General features: G+C 47.9%; 1 protein-coding gene across 1 annotated transcript in view; it reads left to right on the top strand.

Moving 5' to 3' along the window:
* The first annotated feature begins 410 nt into the window (after window positions 1-410).
* ext1b (exostosin glycosyltransferase 1b) overlaps window positions 411-13101 on the top strand; it is a 121511-nt gene continuing 108820 nt past the window's right edge. The window contains exon 1 of the mRNA XM_084379204.1: window positions 411-2320. Coding sequence (XP_084235330.1) covers window positions 1377-2320 — 944 coding nt within the window. The 5' untranslated portion in view covers window positions 411-1376. The remainder of the gene's footprint in view (window positions 2321-13101) is intronic.

The following is a 13101-nucleotide window of genomic DNA, read 5'->3' on the forward strand; positions in this document are numbered from 1 at the left end:
GTTACGATCCTGTTATATTATCTTCCTGCTTTTATTCTGTCAAAGCACTTAGCACACATTAGCTCTACAAATAAAGTTATTTTTATATTTTATTATTATAATTAAACTTATTATCAGTAGTATTAGTATATAAAACCAACCAAGCTCCAGCTCTGATGCCTCCTGACACTGAACACTATCGGTACATAACCCCTCAGCCTCCCTCTCTGAGGCTGCTCTGCTCTCTGGCTCCTCTCCACACTTCTTCCATCGGCCTCGCAATTAGATAATTTGCACATGCGGAGGACTCCGGTTATGAATGGGTGCATTCCCCGAAGTCCCGCCTCTTCCGCTCCCGCGCGCCGACCAATCAGCGGCGCCGATGCGCATCGATGGGACGTCACGTCAGCTGCCGTCGTGTCGGGATTGGAATGTTACCGACTAACAATCGGAACAACTGAGCAGTCGGTAATTGGACACTCGGATCAAGGAATCCCGTCTTTTTGAACATTTTCTCAGCGACCCACCGGCTGCGAGGTGCGCGTCTGTCCGCCTCGTGTCGACCGGAGAACTTCGCCCGCTGCGGGGCTCCCGCCGACCGGGCTTTTATTCTCTATCGGCGCGTATGAGGGGAATGAAGGGAGGTTGTGATAAATAAGAAGAGAAATGCAGGGATTCGTCAGGTTACAGTTGCACCGCTGAGCTGCTCCTGCGCTACGACGCTTCCTCCAGGCTTTTTTTCTCCTCTGGCTTTCTCTTCCACACGGGACCATGGAGGGATAAAAAAAAAAAAAAAAAAAAGACGGGGGAATAAGACGCATTCACCCCCGAGGCGTTTGGATCCGAGCGGCGGCCACACCGACGGGCTTTCTCGCACTCCCCCGGTCAATGTGTTACCGAGTTTAACATCCAAACCGGGGCATACCTTTCCGTCTGGGAGAGCCTCGGGGACCCCTGCCGCTGTTCAGCCGGGGGGAGAGAGTTCCCAGACGGCTGTCGGACAGTTTTTTGTTTTGTTTTTTTACCATTTGAATAGCCCCATGCAGCCAGTCTGAATGAGGCTGTGGAGACGCGCAGGGGAAGAAGAAGAAGAAGAAGGAGAAGAGAGTCGCTGCATGTGATTTTGTTGTCCGAGAGAAGAGGGTCCGGCCAGCGCGGATCTGTAGCGATATGGTGAAAAAAGTCTTCAGCAGAGGGAGAACGGGACACTACTTGTAAAATCGCCCACATGCACTGGATCACTTGCTGGATTTGGGAACCGAATACGCAGAAGGGGGGTTGGGGATCCTTGGAGGCTGCCGGAGGATGGAGCGGTGTAGCCGGGGTTGGTGAGAGCCTAACTTCGGGCCACTTTACATTTCTTCTTCCTACACAACTCGCCCCTGTTCCCAGGACACATGCAGGCCAAAAAACGCTACCTGATCCTGCTCTCCGCCGGTGCATGTCTGGTGCTTCTCTTCTACCTCGGAGGGGTTCAACTTCCAGCGGCGAGCAGGAGCCGGCATGACCGCAGCCGGAACGGGTACCGGCCCGACCAGCCCTGGCCTCACTTCTCGGACCCGTTACACCTTTTCCTGCCGTGGGATGAGACGGACACCGAGGAGTACAACCTGCACATTTCTCCGAGGCAGAAGAGGGACGTCAACACGAGTGTTTACAAAGGCAAGCGGTGCCGCATGGATTCCTGCTTCGACTTCTCGCTGTGCCACAAGAACGGATTCAAAGTTTATGTTTACCCGCAGCAGAAGGGCGAGAAGATCTCAGAGAGTTATCAGAATATTTTATCGACCATCGAGGGGTCCAGGTTTTACACCTCGGACCCCGGACAGGCTTGTCTGTTCGTCCTGAGTTTGGACACTCTGGACCGGGACCAGCTGTCCCCGCAATACGTCCACAACCTGAAGACCAAGGTCCAGAACCTGCCCCTGTGGAACGACGGCAGGAACCACCTCATATTTAACTTGTACTCGGGGACGTGGCCGGACTACACGGAAGACCTGGGCTTCGACATCGGCCAGGCCATGTTGGCCAAAGCCAGCATCAGCACCGAGAACTTCAGGCGCAACTTCGACGTGTCCATCCCGCTCTTCTCCAAGGAGCACCCGCGGACCGGCGGGGAGAGGGGGTACCTGAAGTACAACTCCATCCCGCCTTTTCGCAAATACATGCTGGTGTTCAAGGGGAAGCGCTACCTGACGGGTATCGGCTCGGACACCAGGAATGCCTTACACCACGTCCACAACGCGGAGGACGTGGTGCTGCTCACCACCTGCAAGCACGGCAAGGACTGGCAGAAGCACAAGGACGCGCGCTGCGACAAGGACAACGCGGAGTATGACAAGTAAGTTGTGGAAGTTGTTTCTTTTGGGTGTTTTTTTACGCGCGGGGTCCGTGCGCACGGAGCTGTCACCTTCATCCAAAACCAGAGCAGCATCCTTTTCAGAATATGAGTTTACTTCCCCCTTCGTGAATCCAGGCTTATAAATCACACCCAGAACTGAAACCTGGTTAACTATAAAGTGTTATGAGTGTTGTAAAGATCCCCAACTGCAGGTCATAGTTAACCAACCTTTTTATGTCCCTCTACATGACTGCTCCTCACCCTCCCCGCTCCCTTTCAAGCATGAAGTAAAAGATCTCCAGCCAGTCTATTAGCTCCCTGGACACCCCCTCCTCCCCTTCCTCCCCTTCCTCTCCTCTCCTATGAAGGAATTCACCCTCCCCTCCACCTCCCAGCCCCTCTCTCCATGGGAGCACCACTGCAGCCTATATACCAGGATGTGCACGGACATGTTTGATTTGCACCCTGTACTTAGTGCAAATTAAGTGAAAGTCGACTGTGAGAGGAGTTTTTTTTTTTTTTTTCTTCCTTTTGCTCTCAAATTAGTACGAGTGCTACAGTGACCTTGTAATGACAGCGCTCTGCTTCCCCCCGTTAAAGGAGCGTGCAGTGTAGTTTACGCCTGTAACAAGTTTGGTTGAATTATGAGGCGATTAACTGCGAATAAATCAGTCATAATGGGTTAATTATCACCTTTCCGTTTCCAGGAGTTGGTGCCATCTTTCCCACTTAGCCCCCAGGGACTGTTGATTACCTCTAATTTTGGAGGTCTCCATTTTTGTCAAGGTGGTAATTAATGATTCCCCCCCCTCTCGGGATCGACAGCTGCACCTGAGCGCTTGGTATGTTTTAATATAGAGGGCTGGTGTTTGGTGTTTACATAGCGGGATTACGCGATGAACTCGGCTGTCAGGTTCACTCCTCTGTGAGTGACACCGGTTTGATCTACATTTAGCAACCTGTGCCTTTTCTGCAAAGCCTGGGTAAACTCGGGCATGTGATAACAGCACTTGTCGACATTGTTCCCAAGTGGGTGTGTGTGTGTTAGTGTGCATGTACATGTCAAGGTAAAGGGAAAGGAGCATATGGAATGTTAACCTGCGCATATTTCCACTGGATCAGTCGCAAAGACAGACAGACGGAGGAGCTGTGGGTGAAGATGTCTTCGGTTGAGGGAGGAAGCGACTCTCCTTGAACTTGACGTGAACCTCCAGCTCCTCGCAGACTGATGAAGCAAAAAAACAAAAAAAAGAAAGGGCTCTAACAAAACTTCACAAGCATGCACTTGTCTATCCATTCGTCATCCTTTATTTTCCCCCCCCCCTCCGCACACTCATCCTCTCCCTGGATGCCTTGGGCTCGGTGTCACCTGGAGAGAGATATGTCATGCATTATCTCAACATTCCAGTCGTCTCTGGACGGCCCACCTCTGCTCCGCGCCGCTCACGGCTCTGTTTCCCCAACGGATCCGACCCCCCCTGGTCTCTCCCCACCTCGGAGTCGCCTCCTCCGTCTTCAGAGAAGCGTCTCCACACCACAATCAGCTGATTGACACAGCGGTGACTTCAGGGAACCAGTCTCTCCACTGTAACGTGTTTCACGGTTGAGTTATTTTAGATCAATACGGCTGCCTGTTAGTCATTTCATTCCCAGCATCGATGCTGCATTTGATTTCTGTCCACGGTTAAAAACTCAGCAAATCCAATTCCATTTTTTTTTTACACTTTTACAGTTTTCAGCGTGCAGTTTCCTTTCCTTTCCTTCCTGATTTGGATTTTGGCATCACAGTTGACTTCCGACATTAGGCTGTGAAGAAGAAGGAGATTATCTGGGGTGCTGGCACCCCAACACCGAAGATTGATAGAACAAATACAAGGATGTGATAGCAAAGTGACTTTTAATTTGTCTTACATCCTTAGCTCATTGTAAAATAAGTAAAAAAAGAAAAGTACAATATCTTCTTGAAGATTTCTCACTAGTTGGAGTGAAATTTGGAGGCATTTTTCTTCGTCGTTTGACCAATTTTCATCCTTTTCTCAGCTGAAACTATTTGATTTGTGTCAAAAAATCAGGAGATGAACTGGAGAAATTAACAATCGGGAGCACAGCTGGAGACGGGGTTGTAAAAATAGGAAGACTCGGAGTGACACAGTGAAACCAATAAATCTAAAGCTTTTCCCTCTTTTTATTTAGCAGCCTGTTTGGATTTGAAGGAGACACGTTATGCTCATTTTCATGTTCATAATTTTATTTTATTTATTTCTACTAGATTAGGTTTACATGCTTTTAATGCTCAAAAAACCCATCAGTTTTCTCATACTGTCTGCTGCCGCTGCCTCTGTTTTAGCTCCTGTCTCTTTAAGACCCAGTTGGCTCTGATTGGTCAGCTCACACACGCCTGAGGCAGCACCGCTAACGGCGACAGAGCAGCTGCGCTAAATCAATTCTCATCTGCCAAACTAGCCATAAATTATACAGATGTGTGGCATGGTGATGTAGTGATGTCATGTAATCAAAGTCATGTAATCAAAAGGCGGGACTACTGACGAGGCGTTGCAGGAGCAGTGTTTTCTGTGGGAGAGATGAGCTTCTGTTGATGCAGACTTTCACCTTTCCAACTTCCAAGATATTTTATATGCACAAGAATCCATATGTAACATTTAAGGAAAGGAAAAAGCATAATAGGTCTCCTTTAATCAAGCGGATACCTTTCATTTAATCTAATTTAAGCCCCTTTGGGTGTCGGTCCGTGCTTTGCAAGATACCCCTGACGTAGCTCTGTCAGGTAAATGGATCTATATGTGGCCGGCCGGTGTTAGCACTGCATTTCCACAGGCTGAGGGCGGACAGGCGATGCCTTGCGGGGACGCTGCAGTGCAGACTCAGGAATGCACACACGTGTCAGAGCAGCTGTTAGAGGTGGAGGAGGGAGCACTGGCTGCACGGCGTACGTACATACCTGGATGCTCTTTGAATGTAGCCTGACACATACTTTCCTGCCTTATCCACTCGCTCGTTTGCAATCAATATGCATCCACCCACACAAAAATACATACTATAGCTGGTGCTGCGGAGCTATCCGCGCTCATCTTTGCCTCTTGACCTTTGACCTTGTTGCCTTCGAGAGGAATGCTGCACTACACAAGGAATGCAGGACTGGAGGCCAGCACATATAGGTACCTGAACCAGCTCCCCCCCGACATCCACAGCCCGCGCACGCTCCGCACATTTATTCAATTGATTTTCTTAGCGGCAATAGCTTCAATTGGAGTCACTCCGGTCCAGTTCCATGGCCAGGCGCTGATGAAAGGGCCCATTCACTGCTACATTATCCACTGAGTTTGCAGGGCTCTCCGACAATGATCCAGGGAGAGGACAGTGAAAGGCTGTTACAGGCTCGACAATTGAAAAATTTCACATTAGGTGGGATTTTACTGTAATGCTATGCCTTGTGGTGACTAAAACTCCTTTACTGGCTTCGCTGCTATTTGTGATTGTAGTTGTGGTTCTCATTTCTCTTTAAAGAGGCTCTATGCTTCCTGTTTCAGTCATGAATCACGTGAAGCGTTTCTTTCTTTACATCCCCCCTCAGTAGCATACTTCATATACGTAGGCCCAGCATTTAAGTGCTCCCTTCTCACCAGATTATCCTGCTGGAATCACAGCTGCAGTCTCGCCTAATATTGCGAGTCAATCCCTCTAAGTCACCCATTATTGCTATTGAGTTCTCCATTCAAGTCCGACAGCACATATTCCTTTTATTTTCTCTTTGTCGAAGCCTTTCTCTGACTAACAGCAGCGTCATCATCCCCCATTTAATACTTAACCAGCTTTGTTGGCGCGTATTGACTTTGCACTTTAGCTACTTCACTGGCAGCTGCCGCTCAAGGTCACCCGAGGGACTTGAAAGAGAGAGAGAGAGAGAGAGAGAACGGGCCAATAGAGGGAGAGATGTAGCGTACGAGAAAGTTAAGAGGAGATGCAGAAAACTTGACTGTGTGTTTGCACAGGCCAGAAAGTGGGTGAGAGATTGAGTGATAATGGCGCGCCGTGTACGTCGGAGAGTTGGCATGAAAGAAACTGAGAGTCCAGAAAATTGTGCGTGGAGTGGGTTTTTTTTCCCCCCATTAGGAGTCAATGATGGCGACATCAACTGAGCGGCGCGGCGTTTTCATTTTCACAACGGTGTCATCAGCAGAAATTTTCCCCACTTGAGAAAATTCTCTCAGAAGCGTGAGAGCCTGAGAGGGAGAGAAACGAGGGAAGGAGGGCCAGCCTCTTATCCTCACTCCGTTCTCCTTCCCCATCCTTCGCTTCTGTCTCCTTCCCTCCTTCTCCTCCTCCTTCTCCTTCTCCTCCTCTCTATCAGAACGACTTGGAGACGCTGATGTGATTTGGCTCGGGATGGCTCCCGGCCACATTTCCATTTGCCTCTCTTCCTTCTTAATGACGACGCGGCGGTTGACATTTTGTTGACACGATGCCACAGAACGAGAGGCAGAGGCCCATCTCTGCCAAGTGAAAGAAACCGGCGACGCTTCCTCTCCACCTTATCTCAGTAAAACACTATTATGAGTGGGAATAACCGCCATTCACCTGAATGCCAGCGCTGCGGCGGCGGCGGCGGCGCCCTATAGCGGACTCTTGTTGGGAGATTTGGAGTGCTGAGCGAGTGTCAAACGCAGTCATGTTGCTACCTCGCTGTTTGGCAGGAGAGGGTGTCACACTCCCCGGGTTGCCATTGTTTGTTTTTCTGTAGTCAGATTAATAAATCATGAATATTTCATGATTGCCTGCTCTCTCTTAGATAAAATACCGAGCTCGTGATGGAGAATGTTAATGATGTGCGGGATAATAAGTTTGAATGTGGCGCAGCTTAATTAGGACTCTTTGATATTTGGGTGTGTGTGCGTGTTGTGTGTGTGTCAGAGACAGACTTAAGCCTTAGACTCGATTAAACCTCTGTTTGTTTTTTTTATCTTATCACACCGTCTATCCACCTCACATCCCATCTGACATTCACTCTCTCCATCTTTGTCATTTCAACCGTCTGTGTTTGAGTTGCTTCAGCCTTGTTTGGCGTTATCTGGGGCAAGTCACTGTGTCACCGCTTCATGAGAGAAGTCAACACGGCTCCGTCTGAGTATTTCTGTCGAGGCTCCCGTCTGCCGCTGCATCTGTTTCTTTGGTAACTGGTAGCAGTCAGTTCGTGGTGATAAACTTGAGTGATTAGCTCGTGACAGGATCTAAATTTTTAACTTTGTCGGGCCGCCGAATAACATTAGTTTCTTAGCTTAATGGTTCCGTCTAAAAAATGTCACAAGTAAGTGGTAAAATGTCCGTCAGAAGTTCTGAGAGGTAAACAAAACTGAGCGGTATTCAGTTTACAGAGATACAAACCAACAAAACACAGCAAATGCTCACATTTATAAACAAGAACCGGCAAATATTTAATATTTGTGCTCAGAAATATTTATTTTTAATCTTCAAATGTATAAACAAGCGGTTTCTCATAGGAAAATGAAGCTAGAAAGGTGGCAGGGTCCGCCAAATGTAAACAAAGTAAAACGGTATGAAGTTGTGTTGTCCTTTTAGGGTCAGTTTGTTTATTCAGTCATGAAAACAAAGAGAGTTTGTTTATTAAGTTTGTTTATGTATAAAAAAACATCAGTCAGTGAAGACCTTTCTCCTCTGATTAGAACTTCTTCCCCAAAACTACATACTGCACCTTTAATGTAAATTATTGTCGATTAGGGCCGCAACTAACGATTACTTTTCCCACCAAAACCCACAAATGTTCAGTTTACTGTCATGAAGATAAAAAAAGAAGCTGGAATCCGAGAATTTGGACTTTTTTCTTTTAGAAATTACTCAACCAGATTAATGATTTCCCAAAATAGTCAGTGATGATGAATTTAATAGTTGGCATCTTCAGATGTCTTGGTTTGTGTAACTGTAATAGAGGGAAAAAGAGCCAGACGCTGCCACCTGTGCATTTTTTGGCATTTTCGCCTATTACTCATTAAATCGACTGGTAAACATCGATCCTCTGAACCATTTCAGCTCTAATGTTCTCACATCTGCTCGATTGTATCCCAAGTTTGTGTTGCTGCTTGTTTTTTCGTCTGTGTGAGTTTTGGCCGTGTGGCTGCTCATCCATCCATGTCTCTTTTTTTGTTTGTGTCTATGTGTGTGTGTGTGTGTTCGGGTCTTTGTCTTTGTGTGAATACGACCGTGTGTGTGTGTGTGAGTGCACGTAGGGATGACTGGGGTCACGACCCCGCTGTCTGTCCCCTTGCTGAGTGACGAAGGCAAAGCCCCGCTCACTGACCCACATTCATTGAAGGATTACCAGCACAGCCAAGCCGCCCCTGGCCTCAGAGGTGGTGGTGGTGGTGGTGGTGGTTTTGCAGGGAGGGGGGGAGGCGAGGGAAGGGTGGACATGAACTCGGCTCACACACACTCATCCATCGGATCAGACAGTGAAGCCCAAGTGAACCATCCTGCACCCCCCTCCCGGGCCAGCTGCCGGCGAGTTGGTGGAGAGAGATTGATCAGCTGGGAGGGTTCCCCCAAAATGAAAATCGATGTGGGTATTAGCACAGCAGTGGGCCGGCCCCTGGAATCATTTCCTCTATTAAAAGCTCCTCATTTCCACTCTGGAGGAAAAAAAAAATGCTCCGAAGTCTTGTTGTGCTTTCAGTAACGGTAATTGAAAGAGTGAAGAATAACAAGGCTTCAAAATCCCTCTCCTGCCCACGACTGTCAGGAAATGTTTAAGACGAATGGATTAATAAGAGAGCCAGGCGCAGTGGTAAAAGTTGTAAACCCGTCTCCTCCCTCCCTCGCTTCTACTTCTTCTTCTTCTTCTTCTTCTTCTCTCTGTCACTCTTCCCTCCTTAACTAGTGCTGATACAGTGATGTAAAAAGTTTGCGAGCAGACAGGAAAGTGAGTAGCTGCACAGCGTCTGGAAGGCTCTGACAGTGCAGAACGCAAAGCGAGCAAGAAGCTGATTGGGTCCTTGTTAACTCAATTAAAGCAGACAGGTATGTGACTGGCTGAGGCAAGAAGTGATGATCAAGACGGACATGTGATTGGCTCCTCATTAAATTCTCTGCCGAGGAGCGATGAAAGGAATGTATGGCTGCTGTTTGCAGGTTTTAGGGAGTGCACTGAGTTCTGACATCTGTCCTCCCTTTTTTTTTTTTTTGGCAGAGAGACGAAGTATTTAAAGAAATCTCTCACATCTCTACTTTCTCTGGGTGGCATGGGGCATGCTGAGACAGGGGGCAACACTGCTCTGAAGCGCCATCATTCCAACATTCCCACGTTCAGCTGCTGCAGTGTTTTGCCATCGGCCTCCTTGGATTTTTTTTTTTTATTATTAGCTGATCAACCAACACTTGTCTGTCTGCTCTCTCACTGTATTTAAAAGCTGCAAATTCTAACAGTAGACACGCAGAGTTTCATGCAGAGATTGAAGTTTAAATTACAGATAAACCAGCTAAAAATAGGTGATTGACAAGTTTGCCTTCCTGTTTTTTCTTCTTCTGGTGTCTCGCATTCACCGTCACAAAGAAACCACAAAGCGGGTCACAGTGGAAAGCAGCATGTAGGTGGTTACTTTTTTTTTTTGTCTTTTACTGTCAAACTAAGTTCAAGTGCTGCTTGAACTGAGATGGATGGAAAAGTATTTACATGCGAACGTCCCGAACTTCAGTGTGCTTCGTGGCATCGTGCCGGGAAAAGGGGCGACTGTTAGCGCGTCCACCTGGTTGTCGTGTCTCCATCCAGCTGGAGATGATAAATGCACGACTGCCGATTGTACCCTTTCCATTTGAAGACAAAAGCCAGGTGTTAGTGGTTGATGTAGGGTTTTTTGTCGAGTGTGAAAGGGGATAGTTTATAAAAGTTGTTTGATGCCAGGCTGAGGCTGAACAATGAGAAAAATAATTAATCATGAGTTTTAGACATAGACTTTGGCAATGCCAAGGTTAGCTTAGAAATGTTTAATAGTTTAATGACAGACATTTCAAGAGAAGTGGTGTCAATTTCATTTCTATGGCACATTTAAATGAGTCGACCAAAGTGCATTACGGACAGAGGCAAATAAAAAGTCAGGTTAACTGAACGGACAATAAAAGATCGTGTATATACCCAGAGCACGGTCCAAACTAGTAAAACAACCTTTATGAGAGCCAAAGAGAAGAGTTGGGTCTTGAGCTTCGGAGCTGGTGGAGACTAAAACAGAGCTAAAAGAAGTGTGTTTATTGGACCTACAGTGTATCGTCACGTTGGCAAAAACATATCTCCAACGTTTTGCAACACATTTTCAACTTTATATGGTGATAGTATATCAATTCTGCTTTTAGACCTTGGTCAGTGCCCAAGAGTGAGATATTTTAAACTTCGAGCTTGTATTGATGTTCTGCACAGTTTCAAACCAGCCAAGTTATACCGAGAATACTTTCAAACTGGTGTTTCTAGGTGAGCAAAATCCAATAAAATGATGCAGTTGCTTGCTGATGAGGGCAGAGTTGTATTTCCAAGAAAAAATGCATCATGAATTAAAGGAATCAATCATTCTTTATCTCCACGCAGGCCTGTAATTTCTGATTCAACAACACATTAGCGCTCCCTTTCGTCGTCTCATGTGACCAGTCAAGTGGACACTGGTTTCACTGTGAGTGAATTAGGCTGTAGTTATATGGCTGTTATCTTTTCACTGGTAAACTGCGGAGCGTAGGGTGTGTTGGTGCATGAGAGGTCATGGTGTGTGTGTGGGGGGGGGGGTTGCCGCTGGTCCCAGTGCTCGCAGGGATTTGTCCCTCTTCCTGAATGACTCCCGGGCTGTGGAGCACCTGACCGGAGTTATCTCATCAATGAGGGGCAGTGGGCTGAAACTTTGGCCTATATCAGAGTTAACACATTCAGAGCTCATAGTTAAAGAATTGAACGTTTCCTTCCAGATAAGGAAACAATACAAACCGATTAGAGCGCCGGCTTTGTCGCCGACCTCGCCTCCTGTGAGCTCTGTGACTCCCTCGGGGTGTTGCAGCCGCTCCGCTGGGGGGGGGGAGAGGGCGGGGAGGTGGGGTAGTAGCTAGTTTTTATGGCCGCTTTTATGGCCCCGAGAGGCCGTTCAGGAAACACCTACCGCCGGCACATCAATGAGACGGCGGATCGTTGACGTCAGCTGACCTCCCTCCTTCACTTCTTAACCGCCGCAGGAGCGAAAACAAACACTCGGCCCCTCTGCTGGTATTCATATTCAAATAGTAATTGGCAAAAGGGGGAAATGTGAGTAAGGCCAAAGAGGAGGTGGGTGAGTGAAGGAGGGGGGGAGGGGGGTTGAAGAGGGCAATAGCTTAAAAAAGCATTATGTCACTGAAGAATGTGTGCATGGCTCAATGTGTAAGGGGCCGAGGCTTTGAGGAGAGAAAGAGGGTTTTGTTGGAGCAGATCTGGCTGCCTGGCAGGCTGATGGAAGGGCTCTTTACCCCGTCTGCTTCATCACGCTTTTACGACTCAGTTTGACTTCCACTCTCGGGGCGTAAAAGTTTGGGGCGGCCCCCAGGCGCTCCAAAGGGGTCCTATTGTGCGAAAGTTTGCTCTCTTTCCAGAGGGGATGCTTGTGCCTTGTTGACATCGCAGCCTCCCCATATGGTCCCTCTTTTTACTCCGTCGTGTTTCTCTCCATCAAACCGGAGACTCTCCTGCTCCTGCTGCGGCCCTCGCTTTCCTCGTGCATCCCTTCCTTTCCTTCTGGCGACAATGGCCGCTCTCACAGCTCCAGCCCATCGACAACCGTGCCCTGGTTTGGCAGATTCCACGACACTTCACGGATCAGCGGCTAAGCCAAAACTAACTGGGTGGGTGGGGGGGGTTGATGAAGAAGAGGAGGAGGAGGAGGAGGTGGTGGAGGAGGAGACGGTTACAAGGGAAGAAGGCATCTGGTCTCACCAAGGGGAGTCTCGGTATGCCCAGAGCGTGGGTGCATGATTGACCAGAGAGAGGAAGGAAAGAATCAGTTTGGTGTTTCGCTGTTTTTCCCAGTTTCCTTGGCAGTTTGCTGTTGCGTGGTGTTTATTCATGAGCTTGATGGGGGCCTCCTTTTCAGATAAAGTGGAAGGAGTGCGCGCTGGTTTTTTCGGGAGGCGATGTAGGACAAAGTGCAGCTGCTGGTGCTGGTAATGCCGGGTATTCAAAATTAACGCCCACAGCCCTTCTCTATGATTTCTCCTTCGCCTTTTCTTCTTCTCTTTTATGTAGTCATTTCCTCTGTCGCACACTCTCCCAAAAGCCCACATGCACAACTACTTAATTCAGCATACATGTGACAAAGTCTCCCGAACAATCCTGCCAGCGTTACTTCTCACGACCTTCTGTACGATCCCATTACATCGCTGATGGAAACATTTGAGGAATAAGGACGCTTCTTGTTCTATGAGTCATTTCCACGAAGATTGAGCGGTTTGGTTTCTCTCCACGGGTTCTGAACGCCGTCTGCACATCCAGCTGGTGTCACATATATATTCTCGTAAGCTCACATCGCTTCTTTCCCTTCCCTCTTGTTTCTTTCTGTGACCCTGTCTCAAAGCCCTAGGATGCTTTTCCTGTTTCTTAATTCTGTCTGGTGGCGTCTATCCAACCACATCACAGCCATCAAAGCAAACTAAAAAGTGACGCAGGGGGAAAAGGAGCCTGAGCGGTAAAAACCCAGTGATCCTGTCGAGAATCTGAGACACCGAGGTAAAAGGGAAAAAGAGGGAAAGTAGAA

The sequence above is a fragment of the Pagrus pagrus genome, assembly GCF_965226575.1.
Source record: "Pagrus pagrus genome assembly, chromosome: 17".
Lineage (NCBI taxonomy): Eukaryota > Metazoa > Chordata > Actinopteri > Spariformes > Sparidae > Pagrus > Pagrus pagrus.